This window comes from Cebus imitator, unplaced genomic scaffold (genome assembly GCF_001604975.1).
Source record: "Cebus imitator isolate Cc_AM_T3 unplaced genomic scaffold, Cebus_imitator-1.0 Scaffold14, whole genome shotgun sequence".
Classification (NCBI taxonomy): Eukaryota; Metazoa; Chordata; class Mammalia; order Primates; family Cebidae; genus Cebus; species Cebus imitator.
Window position 1 is genome coordinate 1,352,099 of NW_016107329.1, and position 21,812 is coordinate 1,373,910.

At 40.2% G+C, this 21,812-nt stretch overlaps 3 protein-coding genes across 5 annotated transcripts in view; 2 read left to right on the forward strand and 1 right to left on the reverse strand.

Annotated features, from left to right (window-relative positions):
• The window catches only part of POGLUT2 (protein O-glucosyltransferase 2), a 14,413-nt gene extending 11,473 nt beyond the window's left edge, over positions 1 to 2,940 (reverse strand). Inside the window, exons 1-3 of one of the 2 annotated variants that reach the window (XM_017501493.2) lie at positions 2,422 to 2,536; positions 1,252 to 1,486; positions 727 to 932 (exon numbers count right to left, since the gene is read on the reverse strand). In XM_017501493.2, coding sequence (XP_017356982.1) covers positions 727 to 808 — 82 coding nt within the window. In that variant the 5' untranslated portion in view covers positions 809 to 932; positions 1,252 to 1,486; positions 2,422 to 2,536. Of the gene's footprint in view, positions 1 to 726; positions 933 to 1,251; positions 1,487 to 2,421 lie in introns of both variants that reach the window. The other variant, XM_017501484.2, reaches the window with a different exon arrangement.
• Positions 2,941 to 3,806: 866 nt separating this feature from the next.
• LOC119467519 (translation initiation factor IF-2-like) lies at positions 3,807 to 8,399 on the forward strand. The gene is made up of 3 exons (XM_037729357.1): positions 3,807 to 4,052; positions 4,321 to 4,662; positions 8,322 to 8,399. The coding sequence occupies exons 1-3, from the start codon at positions 3,807 to 3,809 to the stop codon at positions 8,331 to 8,333; spliced, it is 600 nt and encodes a 199-aa protein (XP_037585285.1). The 3' UTR covers positions 8,334 to 8,399.
• Positions 8,321 to 21,812, forward strand: part of BIVM (basic, immunoglobulin-like variable motif containing) — a 30,285-nt gene continuing 16,793 nt past the window's right edge. For both annotated transcript variants that reach the window (XM_017501463.2, XM_017501471.2), the window contains exons 1-3: positions 8,321 to 8,399; positions 9,835 to 10,434; positions 17,990 to 18,116. In XM_017501463.2, coding sequence (XP_017356952.1) covers positions 9,957 to 10,434; positions 17,990 to 18,116 — 605 coding nt within the window. In that variant the 5' untranslated portion in view covers positions 8,321 to 8,399; positions 9,835 to 9,956. The remainder of the gene's footprint in view (positions 8,400 to 9,834; positions 10,435 to 17,989; positions 18,117 to 21,812) is intronic.

Genomic DNA, 21,812 nt, shown 5'->3' on the forward strand with positions numbered 1-21,812 from the left:
TTTTAAGAATTAGTAAGAAGCAAAAGTAGCCGGGTACAGTGGCTCATTCCTGTGATCCCAGCACTTTAGGAGGCCGAGGGCAGATTGTTTGAGCTCAGGGGTTCGAGACCAGCCTGAGCAACATAGCAAAACCCTGTCTCTACAAAAAATACAAAAATTAGTGGGACATAGTGGTGAGCGCCTGTAGTCCCAGCTACTCATGTGGCTGAGGTGGGAGGATTGCTTGAACCCAGGAGGTTGAGGCTGCAGTAAGCTGATCTTACACCACTGTACTCTACCCTTGGCAACAGAGTGAGACCCTGTCGCAAGAATAACAATAGCAACAAAAAGAAGCAAAAGTAATTCTTCAGTTCCATATATTTCCAATTAAGAAAGTATCATATATGACCATGCACACAGCTTGATTAATGTATGTCTTCACAGAGTAAATTCTCTATTAATATGTTCCTTGCTCTTTAGCAAATTTGAATTTCCCTTCAAATCTTGAATGTCTTTTTATCAGGACTCATAACTTAGCTTTCAAGTAGAAAGGCTTTTTTTTTTCTTTCAGTTTTATATATATATGTACGTATATATATATATATATATATATATATATAAAATACTAAATTATTTTTGTTGATGGAATAACAATTATTATTTTTTTCAAATACTGTTGGGATTTGAATGGTGAGAGGACAGCTTGAGCCTGGGAGGGTCAAGGTTATAAAATTAGTTCCAAATTACCTTTTAACATATATGGGGATTTGGCCACATGTTGACCTTGAAATGTAACTTCCACCTTCAGATTTTTGTAGCTTGCATACATTCTGTATCTTACTATGAAAGATCCATCCTTTCGGTCTAAAACCTGGACTCCAACTCTAGTGAATTGCTCCTCTGGGGCTGAGACTTTCACCTGAAAGACCTTTTCGCCTGGAGAAGATGTGAATCTGTGATGAAAAGAGCAATGGGGAAGATATACAGATTATTTTAAGGAACAAACAAACAAAGGTTATGCTCTTCAGTCTGGAAACTTGATTATTCTCCTCCACATTCTTCCTCTAACGTATGACTGCTTCTTTTCTCTTATTAGTACCAGAATGAATATGTTGGATCAGAGATTTAAAAAAAAAAAAATGAGGATGACAATGGCCAAGATAACATGAAACAGTTTCATTAAACAATCACAATGGAATATGTTAAGACTACTAATGTATGTAAGCATAGAACATACTCATACATTCCATATAGAAAAATATTCTTACCAACCTATTTATTTCATGCCATCACATCTGGATATTTGCGATCAAATGGTGCTCCCAAAGATAATGATCTTATTTTGAAAAATCTCTGCCAACAATTCCTTACAATATCAGTATTATAAATCACGCTCAGGGCTGGCACTGTGGCCCATGCCTACTATCCCAGCAATTTGGGAGGCCAAGGTGGGAAGATTGCTTGAGGCCAGGAGTTCCAGATCAGCCTAGGCAACAAGATCCTGTCTCTACAAAAAAAAATAATAATAATAAATAAATAACTAGGTGAGGTGGCACATGCCTGTAGTCCTAGCTACTCAGGAGGCTGAGGTGGGAGGATAATTTGAGCCTGGGAGGTCAAGGGTACAGTGAGCTGTGATTGCAACACTGCACTCTAGACTGGCCTAGGAAGTGAAATCCTGCCTTAAAAAAAAGATAAAAAATCATGCTCAATCATGGGACAAAGCAAAGCAGTAGGTAGTGTATCATCTTTTGCCAAATGACAAAATTTACAACCTGCCTTTGATTTGACAACCATTAATTACAATTTTTTTTTCTGTACAAAATACACACAGTCAGCATCTACCAATAATAAAGACAATCATTTCAGAAGTATATGAAACATGAAACCAAGTTTTAAGTATGATGTTAAGTATTCAATTCATTGGAATGAAATATTTGTTCCAATCATATAGGAGATTCATTCTTTGATAACTTCCTTCCGAACTGTAAAGTTTCAAATAGTACTTCATTTGTCTTTTTCACTTTCAAAACACGCTTACCTGCAGATGTCTCCTTGAAAATTGAGGGCCACACCAGGGAAAAAGATGAAGCCCATCGAGTCTCTAACAACTAGGTTTAACTTCCTTATAACAGCTTATATAAGCGAAAAGTAGTTAGAAATAGTTATTTCTAGAAAAGTGGAGGGACTTTGTCTTGTCCTGATAATGTGGGAATCCCAATCAAAATTGCTAGGAGATTATCTTACATGTTATATACAATACATTATACTGCATATGTTATAATTCGGAACTATTTCTACACCTACAGAGAAAAACTGGTACCCAAATATCCTGGAATTTAAACTGCTGTAGAGAAACGAGTTATTGGAAAGAAAAAACTTGAAGTGAGAAACAGATTTAACCGCCATCCAAAATAGTTAAGGAGTCATTTCTCGACTTACTTATTCCCTGATGTATCCACCGCCTGAATATAGAAATAGCGTGCGGGAAGGACGACGTGTGCTTTTAGCCCGGGTCCCCATATTTCGCTCTTCTCCGGGCTCAGCTGCTTTTCTCTGCCGGTCTCGGCGAGTGCTGGAACTGTCCTCAGAAAGAAGCAATAAAGCAGCAAAATGCTAAACATTTACAAGACGGACTCTGGAAATGATCCACGGATAAATGAAGTGTAAGAGGCGCACAGAAGCAGCCAAGGTTTCTTCGGCAGGGGCACGCCGGAGGATCGCGGCAGCTAACGCGGCTGCAAAGGGTGCCGCCCGGCGTGTAGGGCGGGCGCGCGGGTCTCCGCGGCCCCAGGACAATCACAGCCGGTGCCGCGGCGCGCGCAGGTGAGGGTCGCCAGGCGTTCTACTGACCCGGCCGAGAACCGCGCTGCTCCTCTTTCTCCGGACAATGATGAACTTGAGTTGCTCCTGCCAACGGAGCATCATTTGGGAGCGCATCCGTCTCAGGTTACAGCCAAGGTGTAGGGCGAGGGGATTGGCCGGTGCTTCGCGCCAGGCTCAGTAAGGGCTTCTGCTAGTGGATGGCGGGGTGGACACGCGTCCCGGCGCCCCGGGCTCCCTGGGATATGTAGTTCGCGACAGGACGAGCGGAAATCCTGCCAGGTTTTTACCACCTCTCGCCCGTTTATTTACTTTTCGGTCACCACTTTCGGGGAACAGATAAACACCACAGATGCCCAACAGAGGCGCGCACGGGTCTGGAGGCACGGCTCAGTTTTTTGCGTTGGTCACCCTGTCCTCCGCACGTGCAGAGGGCAGGCATAAAGCACCTTGAAAGGAAGGTGCTGTCAATGATATCCGACGACCGGTCGCCGGGCACCGCAGTCCATAGCGCTGACCCCGCGCGCTCCGATGGGACGGGGGACGACGGCCCCAGGGTAACCGGAGGCGTCTCGCGGGCCGCGCGCTGGACGCTGCTATCTGGGTCCGGAGCCGGGTTCCGCCGCGGCGGCAGCGACCCGACCCAGCTGGACCGGCCAGAGGTACCCCGGGGCGGAGGCAGGGGCCGAGGTGGCGGCCAGCTGCGCGCCTTGAGTGCCTGACCCTCCTCTGGGCACCTGAGCGCCGCCGGCCCGGCCTGCTGCCATTCTACTCGCAGCCAGCTGGGCATTCAAACATTTTATTTAATTCGATACCAGCCTGGGTTGCCAGGGGTCATCGCCTCTCCGGAGCCCCGTGGCGTCCGGATGGAGGCCACTGCATGGGTACCCGCTCTCCCGGGAAGGAGTAGGGGGAAGAGCTGGGTCGCAGAGGGAAGAGAAGCGCCAGGGAGAGAAGGGCCTAGCCCTCTGGTGAACAGAGCTCGATTAGGAGGTGTCGTGTGAATGCCAGTGACCCCTGTGAGGCCGTCGGTCTCCACGCCACGCTGGGCAGGGTCCGGGAACCAGCGCGCGGCGGCTTTCGCCTTCCGCTGCACGCCCGCACCTGGGCCCCGGTCGCCGCCAGGTGTCACGGGCGCGCCGCCCTGGTCAGCTCAGTCGGACCCACAGCCGCCTCCTCTGCCAGGCTCCCTCTTGCCAGCTGCCCCGAAAACCCAGAAGGGCCGGTGGCTCCGAGCCAAGGCGGGCCTGGTCGGGCGCCAGGGCCGGGGGTTTCTTTCCTATTTTCTTTCGTGCAATTGTCATGATTAATGATATCGACTCGTTTACTCAAACACTCGAATCGGAGCCCCAGCTCCTAGCCCAGATGCAGCAACTGCCCGCGGGCCCCTTTTAACACCGAGAGCGTCCCCGGGCCCCGGGGCAGGCATAGAGACGGTCGCCCGGGGCCTCGGCGCGCTCCCCCTAGCGGAGAGCCTAGTTTTCCGGCCGGCAAGGGAAGGAGGAGGCTGGAGAGTAGCGTGGAGGCCTCGGCGGCCCTCTGGCGCTGCGGGCTGGGGACTCCGGGTCCCCGGGACACGCGCTAGGGCGCGGGCCGCGGTGGCTACGGGCAGGGGGCGCAGCCGCGCTCCTTCCTCTCCGCCTGCGCCGCCTCCGCGCGCACTGGCTCTGCGCGGCGTGGCCCGGCCTGCGCGGCTGTCGCCTCCATCCCGGCGGCCTCCGAGCCCGGCCGAGGTTGGTAGAGGAAGGCGGTGGGAACGCTCCCGGCCTCCCCCGGAGCGCTAGCTGGAGGCTGGCGCCGGGCGCGGAGGACTCCCGGTATCCTTTGGCAGGCGGGCGCCTTGGCTCTGGGGACCCGCAGGTCCGAAGAGGAGGAAGGGGCCTGGAGGGCGCGGGAGGACACCAGGTTGGAAGGGTGGCGTTAGCTCGGCCGGGGGCTAAGCGCGTCTGGTCTCACCTTCTGCTACACATTCGACCCTTACGAGGTCACCCGAGTGCCTCTGCGTCTCAGTTGCCTTCTGTACAGAATATCTATCAGGGTATTTTGTCATATCAAAAGGCTTTACTGGAGAGATTTTTAGAGATGTTTGGTTCTCTCATGAACTTGATACCTGAGAATATAGACAAAATATAACCCGAAAAGACTATAACCTAGACGATGAATATTGGCTTTATAAATGGACGTTTATTTTACAGAACACTTCATTCAGTGACTTTGAACAGTTGTGACTGGCAGTGCTTTTAAAGCATGCTATTTTATAAAATTTTACTTTACATAGGACCAAACCATATTTCTATTGCTTATGACGTGATTTTATGAGTAAGCTATTAGTTGAGCATCAGGTCCTGCAGTCATTATAGTAGTAAATCTTTTTTTTTTTTTTTTTTTTTTTTTNTTTTTCCTGAGACAGAGCCTTGCTTTGTTGCCCAGGCTGGAGTGCAGCTCACTGCAGCCTCGAACTGGTGGCCTCAAGCAATTCTTTCACCTCAGCCTCCCAAAGCACAGAGATTACAGGTATGAGCCACTGTGCCTGGCCCACACTGTTACACTTTTTATTAATCGAGTGCCATGTTCTTAATTTAGCTTCCAGGAAGCTTAACCCCAACTTTGGTGCTCAAATGCAGTAATTTCCCTTTGCCTATGTTTCTGATAAGAATATCCTCCATGGCTGGGCATGGTGGCTTGTGCCTGTAATGCCAGCACTTTGGGAGGCTGAGATGGCAGGATTGCTTGAGGCCAAGAGGTGAAGACCAGCCTGGGCAACATAGCAAGGCCCTGTTTCTTTTTTAAAAAAAGAGATTATTCTCCTATATATGTTCCAAATGAGCATAATTTTAAAATCCTGCCTGCTGGTGGCCCACACCTGTAATCCCAGCACTAAGGGAGGCCAAGGCGTGCAGATCACCTGAGGTCAGGAGTTCCAGACCAGTCTGGCCAACATGGTAAAACCCCATCTCTACTAAAAATACAAAAATTAGCCAGCGGTGTGGCACCTGCCTGTAATTCCGCTACTCTGGAGGCTGAGGCGGGGTAATCTCTTGAACCCAGAAGGCAGAGTTTGCAGTGAGCCGAGATCATGCCATTGCACTCCAGGCTGCATGACAGAGGGGACTCTAAAATAAGATAAGATAATCCCTACACTGTCACATGGAGAGCTGCTCCCACAGGCAAACTTCCACTCAGTTTGAGGAAGGAAGACCTGGAAAAGTAGAAGCTAAGTCTGAGATGAGGATATAAAAGGGGCAGTGCCTGGAACATTTCTGTTTCCCCGCCAAACTCACTCCAATAACCTTTGCCTGTTGCCTCTCACCATGACCATATGCTCTTTCATTCCTCACCTCACACAGCCCACCCCCATGCCCCAACACCACAAATACCTACCTGTCTTTCCACCACACTGACGTAGAGAAAGGCATGAAGATCATAGATGGGAAGTAGAATATGCTGTGTTAGGACATCTGCTAAGAGTCAGAGCAACTCTCTCTTCCAAAAGACAAGAGTTTGGTCTGAACAGTGCCAGGTACTGAGCTGCCCTCTACCATCAACATTGCACCACCAGATGAATATGGAGAAATCGTCAGTGTTTCTACCTAAGGACCCGCTACACCTACTCCAAAATTTTTTTTACCAAAAGAAAGTGAAAATTTTCAAAGTTAAACCACGGGAGGTTCTACCTTTTGGGGTAATGTTCCTGTCCAACTGACCCTCCTGCAAACAACTATAAGCTCTGCACAAATTATTTAAAAGCTGAAGTTGTTTTTTTTTTTTTTTTTTTTTTTTTGGTAGAGACAGTGTCTCACCATGCAGTCCAGGCTGATTTCAAACTCCTTACCTGAGGTAATCCACCTGCCTCGGCCTCCCAAAGTGCTGGGATTACAGGCGTAAGCCACCGGGCCAGCTTAGTAGTAAATCTTAATATAGCAACACCTCACTTACCTGGAAGAGGGAACCTAAGTCAATCAGAATAAGGGCCTATAGTAATGCCTGGCACGCTACAAGCACTTAAAAATTATCTGTTGAATGAGACTCTGCAAATGCTAGGCCCTGGGGATACAATAATCTAATCATGTAAAGACATAAGCACAGATGGAAATGTAAAATCGCCACCTGGTAAGACCTGTGCGAGGAGGGTACTGGAGTCTGGACCGGGTGACCTGGCCTAGTTTGAAAAGCCAAGAAAGTTTCCCCCAGAAAGTGACATTTGAGCTGACATTGGAAAGATGAATGGCAATTAACTAAGTAAGGGAGATAGCATTCAGAGAACCAAAAAGTAATGTGGAGCTTGGGAGGCAGGGGGAAGGGAATGAAATGGAGCTAACCAGATAGATATAGGGGCCATCAGGGTTGGCCTTATGTTCTAAGAGCAGAGGCTTTCAGGCAGGGGAGTTCTGTGATCATATATATGTAGCAAACTTTATTTTCTAATATCTATGCACAGGTCAGATTAGAAGTGTCAACTCACTGGGAATGGTTTCTAAATATACAAACAAAAGGAGACACGAGATGGGTCAAAACAGTGAGGTCTGCAGCCTGTTAAGTGGAGGGACAAACTGCCTCTCTGTATCTCAGTACTTCCTGAGACTGTGGTTATAATACAATCATTGATGTCTATAATGATTCTGTTATCAGTAATAAATTGTGCTTAGTTTACTTTACGAAAGCTAGAATCTGAGCAAAGTACTAAGCATGCAATAATAGAAGCCCCCTTGGCCTCTTTGGGCTCTCACTGCAGTGAGAGAATAGACCTGAGACAGACAGTGTGGAAAGAAAGTAAATGCTAGCAGTGTTTGGGTCATGGGATTTGGGTAATTTCCATTTTCCTGGAATATCTTTTGGTACTTTGCATTTTTTGGTAATGTTTTACTTATAAAATCTAAGAATATTGTGCAATTTTCAAAGAGAAATTTACCTAAACGTTGTTTCCAATGAGTATGTTTCATGCCCTTGGATTTTAGTGACAGTCAATATAAAATGCATCTTTATGTTGATGATCTTCACTTTTTTTTTTTTTTNTGATCTCAAATGATCCACCCACCTCAGCCTCCCAAAGTGCTTGGGATTACAGGCATGAGACACTGTGCCCAGCCTAAAAACTGAAGGTTTGAATAGAGAAATAGCATGCTTTAAAAGTAAAGAAAATGGAATTTTTGCCTAGCACATGTGGAGACCTAATATGGAACTCTGTTTCCTTAAATGCTGTTAAAGCCCTGCAGTACTTTGCTAGTTTTTCCTCACAGATCAGGATAACTCATGACAGTTATTTTTATTTCTAATTTTTTAAGTAAGCAAATAGGCAGAGATATTAACTGGTAAAAGTTCAACTCATCACCCAGGGTGGCTTGACTCTCTTGACTGATGCTCTGTTGCTGGAGCCCTAAGAAATCCATATACTTTGCCCAGGCACCTTCTTGAGGTTGTCTGCTGTGTATCCTGGGATGGTTCAATTCACCAAGGTATAAATCTTCACTTCCTTCCATGCCCTCAGTTGCGATTTAAGCTTTCTGTTTTCTTCCCCAAGGGAATCAGTTTAGACTTGAAATTCAGTTTTTCCTGAAACTGATCAGAAGTTACCTTGATTGGATCCGTTTTCTTGTCAGGTGATGAATCTTTGAAAAATTTACTTTCTGTATTCTTTGTTGATTTAAATCTGTGACTATTATTCATCATGTATCCTTTATGCCCATGGACTTAAAAAACTTGCTAATGCATTATTTTTTAGACATCTTTATATCCATAAAGATATAATTCACACACCGTATAATTTACTCATTGTTATACAATTCATTGGCCTTTAGTGTATTTACAAAGTTGTGTGTTCATTGCCACAATCATTTATAGAAAATTATCATTATTATAAAAAGAAACTCCATCGCCCCCAAACCCCAAGCCCAAGGCAACCATGAAGACTTTCATGGAGACTTTCTGTCTTCATAGATTTGCCTATTCTTGACGTGTTATATAAGTAGAATCATATACTAGCTGGTCCTTTGTGACTATCTTCTTTTACTCAGTGTAATGTTTTCAGGGTACATCCATGTTGTAGCATGGGTCAGTACTTCATTTCTTTTTATTGCCAAATGATATTCCATTATATGGATATACCACATTTTATTTATACATTCATCAATTGGTGGACATTTGGGTTGTTTCCATTTTTTAGCTATTATGAATAATGCTGCTGTTAACATTTGTGTGGAGATGTATTTTCATCTGTCATGGATATATACCTAGGAATGAAATTACTGGACCATATGGTAACTGTTTAATTGTTGGAAGAACTGTTTTCCAAAACAACTGGACCATTTTACATTTCTACTAGTGGTGTATGAGGGTTATAATTTCTTCACATACATCCTCACCAACACTTGTTCTTACCTTTTTGATTATAGCCATTCTAGTGTGTGTAGGGTGTTATCTTACTATGGCTTTGGTTTGTATTTCCATGATGGCTAATGATACTGAGTATCTTTTCATGTGCTTATTGACCATTTCTTTTCTGTTTCTGTTTTTTTTTTTTTTTTTTTTGAGACGGAGTCTCGCTGTGTTACCTGGGATGGAGTGCAGTGGTGCGATCTTGGCTCACTGCAACCTCCGCCTCCCAAGTTCAAGTGATTCTCATGTCTCAGCCTCCTGAGTAGCGGGGACTATGTCTCACCGCATCTGGCTAATTTTTGTATTTTTAGTAGGGATGGAGTTTCACTGTGTTGGCCAGGCTGGTCTCGAACTCCTGACCCCAAGTGATCCACCTGCCTTGGCCTTCCAAAGTGCTGGATTACAGGTGTGAGCCACTGGCAATTTCTATATGATTTTGGAGAAGTCACTATTCTGATACTTTGCCCATTTTTAAAAATTGGGCTACTTGCTTTTTAATTATTCTCACACATTATTTTAGACTAATTTAAAAAATGATAGTCATATTGTAGTTGTAAAATTAATATAGAATGAAAGCATATATATGCATAAAATTGCTATTTTTTTTGTACTGTTTGTATATCTGGTAGATTGTTGATCATTCTTTTTCCTTCCTATTAGGAGCTCACTTTGCAACTCTCCAGCTTTTATAGCATGCTGTAAACAATTGTGAAAGTTGTTTTTCAAGAAACAGAAAGAGTTGCAACTTCTTTCTAGTAATAGAAACTTTTACACTGCAATCAATGCCTAACGTTGCAGAAACAGAAAGGTCAAATGATTCTGGAAATGGTGAGCACAAATCTGAAAGAAAGTCACCTGATGAGAGTCTACAAGGTGCTGTAAAATCTTTCTGCACAAGTGCCTCAGGAGCACCCTTGGGTCCCAAAGGAGATGGTCATTATCCATGGAGTTGTCCAGTGACTCATACTCGGGAAAAAATTTATGCCATCTGTTCGGATTATGCCTTTCTCAACCAGGCAACCTCAATCTATAAAACTCCAAATCCATCTCGCTCTTCTTGCCTCCCTGATAGTACTTCTTTATCTTCTGGGAATAATTCATCAAGATACATTGGTATCCCGACTAGTACATCGGAAATCATCTACAATGAAGAAAATAGCTTGGAACACTTATCCAACAGCCTGGGCAAGCTACCTCTTGCATGGGAAATTGATAAATCTGAATTTGATGGCGTGACCACAAATTCGAAACACAAATCAGGTAAGGAAGGAGCCATGAAGTTCATATGTGAAAATAATGAGAAAACAAACGCTATGTCTTATTTAATCTTGCCATTACATATATTTTTTCTTTTATAATACTAAATAAGGAACATGGCTATCATCTTGTCTGTCATTGTGGTTTTAGGAAAGTAACATTGACATAGGACATGTAGTTCATTACTGGGTTTCCACTGGAAACTTCAAGCATAACCTTCGTATTAAATATTTTGAGAGCTTTGAAATTCTAAGAATGTTGTAAAATATTGTAGATAAACAGATGGTAGCTTGGAAAAGGTTAATAATATGGCTAGAATAACATACTACAGTTTCATAGTTTTATAGGCACATGAAGCCATATTTCCTGACCAAATATCTCTTTTTCCTACTATATAATGTTTTAGCTTTTTTTGCGGTTAAAAATTTTTAAACACTCAGCAAAGCCTCCATGTACCACTGAGTGGGCTGTGTACTGCTCAATTTAAGAAGATGCTGTTTACCTAGGTTGTGCGCAGCCTTCACAGTTGCAATGGGATGGTCCTATGGCAAATAGAAATACTTTACACTTCTCTATTTTGAATTCAAAGTAATATAGGAATTTTATGAGGCAGGTACTGTTACACCCATTTGTAGGTGAAGAAATTGAGGCTTAGAGGGGATAAATCTCTTGACCAAAGTTGCACAGTTAGTAAGAGGTCAAACTAGGATTTGTATTTTAATTATAGGCTTCTCTGATGATATTGTAAAACCTTAATGCTTCTGCTTGTTCATCTACAAAATCAACTTGTTTTATAGAATGTTAAGTAAATTTGTAATTCTCAAGGGTAGGAGGGGGATTTTGCTTTTTTGTCTAAATTTATAACTAATGAGTCTGCAATTTTCTTTTTGTTTATTACCTTTGTCCAGTTTTGGAATTAGGGGTATGCAAATCTTCTAAGAAAAGTTGTGAAGTATATTTTCCTTCTGTTTTCTGAACATTTTCAGAGACATATTAAAATCTCTATTTATAATTATGGAGTTGTTTTGATTTCTGTTAATTTCTGACAAATTTTAATTTGTCCATGTCAATAAGTTGTCAAATTTGGGGGCTTAAAGTTACATCCCTCTAACATCTAAGGAATCTGTAATGACTACTCCTTTTGCATCCTAATACTGTTGATTAATTTATTTTCTCTATTTTTTTTTAAACTGATCAGCCTAGCTAGGAGTTTATCAATTTTGTTCATCTTTTCAAATAACTGGCTTTTTAGCTTTGTTAGTTTTCTCAATTGTCTGTTTTATATTTCATTGGTTTCTGTTCTTTATTATTTCCTTCCTCTGACTTACTTTGGGTTTACTTTGTTCTTCATTTTCTGACTTCTTAAGATGGAAGCTTAGATTATTGATTTTAGACTTTTCTACCATAAGCATATGATGCTCCAAATTGCTCTGTAAGTACTGCTTTAGCTGCAGGCCACAAATTTTGATATTCTTCTTCTTATTTAATTTGAAATATTTTCTAATTTACTTTGCAATTTATTCTTTGATACATCTTTTACTTAGGTACATGCTGTTTAATTGTAGATATTTATAGTTTTTCTAAATATTAATTTCTAGTTTAGTTCCGTTGTGGACAGAGGGCATATGCTCTCAGTCTTTATAAATTTACTGAGACTTGTTTTATGACCCAACATATGGTCTATCTTGGTGAATGTACCATGTGCACTTGAAAAGAATGTGCATCTGCAGTCATTGGGAGTATCTATAAATATTAATTATGTCAAAGTGTTTGAAAGTGTTATTCACATCTTTTGTGTCTCTGATTAACTTATGTCTTGTTCTGTCAATTGCTGAAAAAAGGGCGTTGAAAATCTTCAACTGTGATTGTGAAGTTGTCTTTTCTGCATTTAATTTCTTTTTAAAAAACTAATACATGTTTAATAACATAAATTTTACCATCTTAAAGATTTTTACTTGTGCAGTTTAATGGCATTAAGTATGTTCATATTGTTGTGTAACCATCATCACTATTCATCTCCAAATCTCTTTTTATATTCCAAAATAAACTTTGTACCCATTAATCAATAAATCCTGATTGCTTCTCCTCACAGTAATGGAAACTGCCATTTTACTTTCTGTCACTGTAAATTTGACTATTCCAGGTACCTTATGTAAGTGAAATCATATAGTCTTTTTATGACTGGTTTATTTATAGCCACCCTTGCTCTCTTCTGGTACTATTTGCTTTGGAATACCTATTTTCATCCTTTTACTTTCAACCTATTCCTATCTCTATATCTAAAGTGAGTGTTTCGGAAATGAGTGTTCCATTTAAATTATATCTGTAGTTCATATCATTTGTTACACAAATGGACTGAGAATCAAACAACAGAAATATAGTTAGCTAATTTTTTCTGTTACTTTTTCATGTGTGAACTCATGTATATGAAAGTATATTTTTTTAAATCCATTCTGCCAATCTCTGCCTTTTGAGTGAAAAATTTAATCCATTTACATTTAAAGTAATCCCTGATAAGGAAAGACTTTGGTCATTTTGCTGCTTGTTATGGTATATATAACCCACTTTCAGTTATTGATATTATAAAATTACATCTTTATACATTGTGTGTCTGAAAACATAAACTAATAATTTTTATGCATTAATCTCTAAAATAATGTAGAAAACAAAATGTGGAGTTAAAAGCTATTTTTATAATAATAGCTTTTTTATTTTCATTTTTTATTTTGAGATAGGGTCTTTGTATCTTGCCCAGACTGGAGTGCAGTGGCATGACCATGGCTTAATACAGCCTTGACCTCCCAGGCTCAAGCAATCCTCCCACCTCAGCCTCTCAAGTAGCTGGGACTACAGGTGCACACCACCACTCTGGGGCATTTTTTACATTTTTTGTAGAGTTGGATTCTCACTATGTTGCCAGGGCTGATCTTGAACTCATGGGCTCAAGCAATCTTCCTACCTTGGCCTTGCAGAGTGCTGGGAATACAGGCATGAGCCACTGCACCTGGCCTACTACTAGCTTTTAAACTAATAATACTTTTTCAGCCAGGTGAGATGGCTCACGCCTGTAATCCTATCACTTTGGGAGGCCAAGGTGGGCAAATCACGAGGTCAGGAGTTTGAGACCGGCCTGTCCAACATGGTGAAAACCTGTCTCTACTAAAAATACAAAAATTAGCTGGGCCTGAGTGATGGGCCCTGTAATCCCAGGTACTTAGGAGGCTCAGGCAGGAGAATCACTTGAACCTAGGAGTGGAGGTTGCAGTGAGCCAAGATTGCCCACTGCACTCCAGCCCGGGTGACAGTGTGAGACTCTGTCTCAAAAAAAAAAATTCACAAATGTATTAGTCTCATAAATCCTATAGAATACAAAAACTGGAGTTGTAAACTAACAAAATAACACTGGCTTTTATCATTGTTCATGTGTTAACTTTACTGATGTAAATTTGTTTTTTTCCTGTGGCTTTGAGGTAGTAGCTAATGTCCTTTCATTTCAACCAGCAGGAATCCTTTTAGTATTCCTTATAGGGCAGGTCTAGTGGTAATAAACTTTCTCAGTTTTTGTTTGTCTGGGAATGTCTGAGTTTCTCCTTCACTTTTGAAGGACAGTTTTGCTGGATTTAGGATTCTTGCTTGAAATTTTTTTTCTCTCAACACTTTGAATATATCAGCCTACTTTCTTCTGGCTTCCAAAGTTTCTGATGAGAAATCTGTTGATATTCTTATTAACAATCCATTGTGTGTGATGAGTTGCTTCTCTTGTGTTTCTTTGAAGAATCTTTGTCTTTCTGCAATTTTTTTGAGACAGAGTTTTGCTCTTGTGGCCCAGGCTGGAGTGCAATGGCATGATCTAGGCTCACTGTAACCTCCACTTCCTGGGTTCAAGCGATTCTCCTGCCCCAGCCTCCCAAGTAGCTGGGATTACAGGGATATACCACCATGCCCGACTAATTTTGTATTTTTTGTAGAGACAGGGTTTCTCCATGTTGGTTAGGCTGGTCTCAAACTCCCTACCTCAGGTGATCCGCCTGCCTTGGTCTCCCAAAGGCTGGGATTACAGGTGTGAGCCACTGTACCCGGCCTTGCAATTTTATTATAATGTGTCTTGGTATGGGTCTAAGTTCCTCCTACTTGGAATTTGTTGAGTTTCTTGGATGTTTATATTTATGCTTTTTAAATCAAATTTGGAAAGTTTTTAGCCATTGTATCTTTGGATAATCTCTCTACCCTTTTTTTGGTGTCTTCTCCTTCTTGAACTTCTGCAGTGCAGAGGTTGGTCCACTTGATGGTGTCCCCAAGTCCCTTAAGGTCTGTTCACTTTTCTTCAGTCCTTTTTCTTTCTGTTCCTCATACTCAATTATTTCAGTTTTCCCATCTTCAGGTTCACAAATTCTTTCTTCTGCCTGCTCAAGTCTGCCTTTGAATCACTCTAGTGAGTTTTTCATTTCAGTTATTATATTTTTCAGCCCAATAATTTTTTTTATTTCATCCTAAGTTTTCTGTTTCTTCACTGATATTTCCATGTTCTTCATACATTCATCTTTCTTTAATTCTTTCAGCATCTTTAGGATAGTGATTTTAAAGTCCTTGTCTAGCAAGTCTGCCATTTGGTTTCCCAGAGACGGTTTCTGTTGGTTTATATCCTTTGAATGGACCATATTCTGTTTCTTTGTGTGCCTTGTGATTTTTGTTGTTGTTGTTGGAAACTAGACATTCAAATGTTATTTAACAATGCAGTAACTCTGGAAATCGATTCCTGTTTTTCCCAGAGTTTGTCAATTTTAGTTTTTGCCCTTCTCTGTGACTGTCTTCTTTTTGGGTTCCCTCTCACCTCACTTTCAGTGATGGTGATTGTACAGGACTCTGTACTTTGGTTCTTCCAGTAAAAAAGACAGTGGATTTTCTGCCTTTATTTGCTCTTCTCATACCTTTTTCTAAAAGGCAGTGTGGGGAATTCCTGCGTGTGTGTGTGTGTGTGTGTGTGTGTGTGTGTGTGTGTATGTGTGTGTGGTGTTGAGGCTGTGTGCATGTGCTGTGGGTAGGGTGAGGAATGGAAGAAGGAACTTGGTAATGAGCAGGAGTAGTGGTTGAAGGTTCTTGAAGCTGATGTGATAGGAGGCAGAAGGTGCAGGTATTGCTTTTATGTTCCCATCTCAAACTTAGCTTTCACTTTTACGAGGCTTCCTTCCCTTAAATTGAATGAACTTTTTTTTTTTTTTTTTTTTGAGACGGAGTTTCGCTCTTGTTACCCAGGCTGGAGTGCAATGGCGCGATCTCGGCTCACCGCAACCTCCGCCTCCTGGGTTCAGGCAATTCTCCTGCCTCAGCCTCCTGAGTAGCTGGGATTACAGGTACACGCCACCATGACCAGCTGATTTTTTGTATTTTTAGTAGAGACGGTGTTTCACCATGTTGACCAGGATGGTCTCGATCTCTTGACCTCATGATCCACCCGCCTCGGCCTCCCAAAGTGCTGGGATTATAGGCTTGAGCCACCGCGCCCGGCCCTGAATGAACTTTTGACTGTGGGACCAGCTCCTTTTGTGGCAGTGCGGGGCTTTTATGAAGTATGCTTATATGGACCATATATGCTCATTGATCCCAGGGGCAATCCTAGATTCAGCAAAAAGAGAATAGGGTAAGGTCATGGAACCCTAGAGGAAAGTGTGAGTACAGTCAAGGTCACACATTTCCATGTTTCATTAGCCTTAAAATTTTAAGTGGATGGGAAAACTACTTAGGGAATTAAGTCATTATTAGGCAGTGAAGACATTCAAGAAATGTTAGAAACTCATTCTTCTGTCATCTGACTCTCTAAGAGTCATTTTACCAGTGAAGGAAATTTGGCACAATGAGATTTGGCGGAATTGCTCACCTTTGCCAGTGATGTTCAGCTCTGTGAAAGTGTGTTCTCTGTAAAAGCTTAGAAAAAGTAATTAAAAGGGTCAAGCATGGTGGCTCACACTTGTAATCTCAGCATTTTGAGAGGCTGAGGCAGGAGGATTGCTTGAGTTCAGGAGTTTGAGACCAACCTGGGCAACATAACAAGACCCTGTCTCTACTAAAAATGCAAAAATTAGCTGGGCACGGTCACGCTCACTTGTCATCCCAGGTACTCTGGAGGCTGATGTAGGAGGATTGCTTGAGCCCAGGAGGCGGAGGTCACAGTGAGCGGAGATTGCGTCACTGCACTCCCGTCTGGGCAACAGTGCAAGACCCTGTCACAAACGAACAGAAAGAATAATTAAAAGGAAGGTGAAACATTGTTTCTTGACTTTATAGTCTTCATTATTATTACATTTTTACAGAAATTCCCTGTATAATAATAGTTCCTGTGTTCCAGCTGTTTGTAGGTGCCAAATGGTTTCAGTGTAAAGCATCTTGAATGAACAAAACTGATCTCTTCCCATGTTTGCTTACTAGGCATATATGTATATAATCTGTTTTCTAATTTATGAATGACTCATAAAAATGAAATATTAGCCTTCAAAACTGTTGTAAAATAGAATATGTGTGCAAGATTCAAGTATTTGAGCATGGCTATCTGAAATCTTAATAGTATTTTAATGAAATGAGGCGTGGATGTTATTTTTATTTATATTGATATTTTAATTATATAACTTTTTTACTAGATACCTCACTAACATCATTCAGAAATAAAAAATATAAAAATTAAAAAGTATAGCATGGATACCCCATTCTCCATGATGTGGTTATTTCACATTTCATGCTTGTATCAAAACATCTACATACTCCATAAATGTGTACCCACTATGTACACACAAAAATTTAAAAATTTAAAAAGTTAAAAAGTATAAATTCTCACTCTTACTTTTGGCTCCCTTTTGTCTTAGCTTCCAATTCTTCCTTCCTCAGTTATAACCACTGTTGTTTGTCTTGAGGGTCTTTTGGAGAATGTATGTGTGTGTGTGTACATGCATATATACATGCATACATGCACACAGGAGGCTTTGATTTTCATTGTAGTTCCTGTGCTAAAGTTGCATTTTAGTAATGTGCATATGTGCATCATTCTTCATTCTGTCATCTCTGTAGGCCCAGGGTTATTGTTAAACATCGTATCATCACGTTATTGGATCCGGTGCTTTTACTTTCTTAACAGAGTTGCATTGATTTTGGTTTTATTGTTTTCTTCATTTTCTGGAAAGTGGTGTAGTTAAATTTTTTACTGTTGATAATTTGATTTTCTAGATGTGGCTAAAGATTTAGTGATTGATTGTTTTTCCAGCTAAGTGATTAGCTCTGGAATTGGACTTTAAGAACCTGATATAAAATAGGATTCATGGTTGTTTAAATTTGTTTGTATTCTCTCTTTCTCTTTAAGGTAGGGGACTATAATTGAAACTACATGTATTATTTCAATGTGTTTGCAAATAGAACCAGTGGCAGTTATTTATTTATTATTATTTTTTCTTTGCACTCTCTCAGCAGAATTATTAAGGCAGTTACTTCTTAAATTTTGGTGCATAATTAATTTTTGTCATTTCAGTTAACTTCATCTTAAGCATTTTGCTGATTTTATACCCTTATATTCTAGGCAATGCAAAGAGACAAGTTTCCAAGAAAAAAACTTCAGATAAAAAAGGAAGATATCAGAAAGAATGTCCTCAGCATTCTCCTCTTGAAGATATTAAACAGCGGAAAGTATTAGACCTCAGAAGATGGTGACGTTATCAGTTTTAATTTTTTTCATTTTTGAAATATCTAATATGTGTTGGCAATAATTTAGCAGTTTACAAATTAATACATTATAGGTATAATAAATATTTTTAGTTCTAAAATTATTACCAGGATTTCTGAATATTTAAAGTCTACCACAAATGTTTGAAGTAGATTAATAATGAGCTATGCTTGTCTTTCACCGACTTGGCTGATTATTTGAGTCATTTGTGTGATTCCGCATAACTGCCATCTAGATTTAACAACGATTAATCTTTTGATGTCATTATATACTTAGGTTTTCTTTGCTGAAGAATTTTCAAGTAAGTGACTGATATTTATCGTATTTCATCTCAAGTTACCTAAGTATGCATCTCTAAAAAAATGACTTTTTTCTACTTAACCATAATACTTTTGTCATATCTAATAAGATTAATAATATTTCCCTAATATCTAATTCCCAGGCTAAAGTCATATTTCCTAGATTGTTCTGAAAAGGTCTTCACATATTTTTGTTCAGAGTGGGACCCAGTTGTGAACCACATGTTTGCTTGTTGTGACCCATAAATCTCTCAATCTACTACAGTCTCCACCCCACCTTCCCCCTTCCCCCTTGTCTTTTTAAAATTCTATTTATTTTAATCGACAAGAATTGTAAAGATTGACTTATTGAAGAAACTTGGCCAGATATTTTGCAGAATGTCCTACATTCTAGATTTGTTATTTCCTTTTGGTTTCCTAAATTAGTCATCTAACCTCAATATTTCCTGTAAACTTCAAGTTGGATATAAAGACTTGATTAAATTCCAGTACAACATTTTATGTAAGAATACTGCTTGAGTGGGCCTTCATACTTCAAACGTTTCACATCAGAAGGCACATGGTATCTGATTATCCAGTATGAGCAATTCTAAGTGACTACTGGGTTTAGGCAGTGATAGCTGTATTCTACATTGACGAGTTAGTTCCTTCCTTTCTGCCGCCCTCAAGTAATTAGCAGGGTGACAGAGTGGCATTAGCTAATAGCCAGGTTCCATCAACTTTTTACCTTATGATTTTAGCCAAATGTATTGACATCCCAAACCCATTGATGATCCTTGTCTGAATCTTTGTTGCAAAATGGTTATATTTCAAAATTCTATCTTTTGAAAAAATGTACGTTTATTACCCAGTCTTCTTCTCTAGCTTTCATTCATCAACTGGAGCTATTTGGTCATCTTAAAATACAGTTCCTAGTCTAAAGAAAACAAATTTAATTCATGCCAACTTTTATGTATTACTGACTCTCATTTGAGTCTTTAAAATTCATTTGTATGACATTTTAGAAATACATTTTTATCACTTATTTAATAAATATTGGTCCCTTTGCTGTAGGCTGAGAAACAGAGATGCACACAACATGGTCTTCGTTTTCCCAAGGTGTAAAATCTAGTTGAGGAGAGGGGCTAAACAGAAAAATATTAAATATCTTAGGCAGTTTGTCATGTAATGGGTATGAATCCATAATTAACCACGAAAAGAGGTAATGATCACCAAAATGCTTTACTAAGGTCCTAGGTCTTAAGGGAGGAAATATGAAGGGTTGGAGGGGTGAAGGGTCTTTGAAAGAATTACAGGAAAGTGTCTTTGGAATGTGGGTAATGAAAAGAGAATAGTTTGTCTAGAGTGAGGCTCAGAGAAGCCAAGAAACCTGCCAATGTCATGTGGCTAATAAGCAGAAGATGTTCTATTGAAACCGAAGACTAGACTTCAACATTCGTGCTGTTTCCCTGTAACACATGTCATGATGTCTTTCTTAGGTATCAGGCTCAAGATTTAGATTTTGTTTTTTTCTGAGTTAAAGGTAAGCCATGGACAATTTCTTAACAAAAGGAACTTTTATAAAGATAAATTTGGAGTAGTTAGTATGTATGGAATAATGGAGAAGAGACACTAAAGTAAAAAATATTCATTTTAGTTTATTTGAAAAGAAGGCTTTGCTCATTTGTCCTTCTAATTGCTTAGATTTAAGCTTTGTTTCAACAACAAATATGCGTAACTGCATTTTAATAATATAACATGTGAGGCTGTGAAAGCTAGCACTAGGAAGGATAGATGGGAGAAATGCACTGAGGGGAAACCATCACCAAGACTTTAAGCCTGTTTTCCACTGACAATATTACAATATTAGGTTAGAATGGAAAGTCCCGTAGAAACTAGGAGAATGTTGGTAAACGTTTTAATCTGGTCATAAACAAGACTAGAAAACAAGTTTAGACTGATGAAAAAGTGTGAAAAATCTTAAGAGAAACCTCCCTTTTCATCTCCTTTTTAAAATGTTCAGGCCAAATTTAGTGTTATGAGAAAAAATATACACATGCATGCAATACTTTCTTAGTAAATATATGTAAAGATAAATTTTGTAACATATAAAACACTGTTAGTATTGGACTTGTAAAATAATCCCCAGAATTGAACTCTGGCAAAAATATTCACAGCAGAAAAAAAAAAATCAGTCAGTGAATGAGTTGCTTGTGCTTTATCAGCATGGGCCATATAGCTTATGATGACGGAGCTATTAATAATCACCTGTCCACAAGGATGTCTTAGGTTGGAGTTCACACTCATATTTAAACAACTAGGGCAGATTACTTGAATAAGAACATTAGTAAATTGCTCATATGTTTCCAGGGATGGGGGAAAGGGGAAAAAGGGCGTTGTGTTCAGTGGGCAAAGAGTTTCATTTTTGTGAGATGAAAAACTTCTGTTGCCCAACGATTTGTGTATAGTTGACACTACTGACCTGTACACTTAAAAATGGTTTACATGATAAATTTTATGTTTTATGTTTATTTTTTATTTATTTTATTTTTATTTATTTATTTTTTAATTTAAGTTCTGGGTACATGTGCAGAACTTGCAGGATTGTTTCATAGGTATACACATGCCATGGTGGTTTGCTGCCTCCATCCCTAGTCACCTACGTTAGGTATTTCTCTTAATGTTATCCCTCCCAAATCTCCCCATCCCCTGCTATCCCTCCCCTAGCCCCCAAACCCCCAACAGACCTCAGTGTGTGATGTTCCCCTCCCTGTGTCCATGTTTCTCATTGTTAAACGCCCACCTATGAGTAGTGTTTGGTTTTCTGTTCCTGTGTCAGTTTGCTGAGAATGATGGTTTCCAGATTCATCCATGTCCCTGCAAAGGACATGAACTCATCCTTTTTCATGGCTGCATAGTATTCCATGGTGTATATGTGCCACATTTTCTTTATCTAGTTTATTGTTAATGGACATTTGGGTTGGTTCCAAGTCTTTCCTATTGTAAACAGTCTTTGCCGTTATAAGCAGTGAACATACATGTGCATGTGTCTTTATAATAGAATCATTTATAATCCTTTGGGTATATACCCAGTAATGGGATTGCTGGGTCAAATGGTATTTCTATTTCTAGATCCTTGAGGAATCGCCACATTGTCTTCTACAATGGATGAACTAATTTACACTCCCACCAACAGTGTAAAAGTGTTCCTATTTCTCCACATCCCCTCCAACGTCTGTTGTCTCCAGATTTTTTAATGATCGCTATTCCAACTGGTGTGAGATGATATCTCAATGTGGTTTTGATTTGCATTTCTCTAATGACCAGTGGTGATGAGCATTTTTCATATGTTTCTTGGCCGCATAAATGTCTTCTTTTGAAAAGTGTCTGTTTGTATCTTT

Excerpts from the sequence above, each read along its gene's own strand:
- LOC119467519 (XM_037729357.1), top strand. The coding sequence starts at position 3,807 with ATGCCAGTGACCCCTGTGAGGCCGTCGGTCTCCACGCCACGCTGGGCA. Across the intron at positions 4,053-4,320 it reads TCCGAGCCAAGGCGGGCCTG|CGTGGAGGCCTCGGCGGCCC; the intron begins GTCGGGCGCCAG and ends GCTGGAGAGTAG.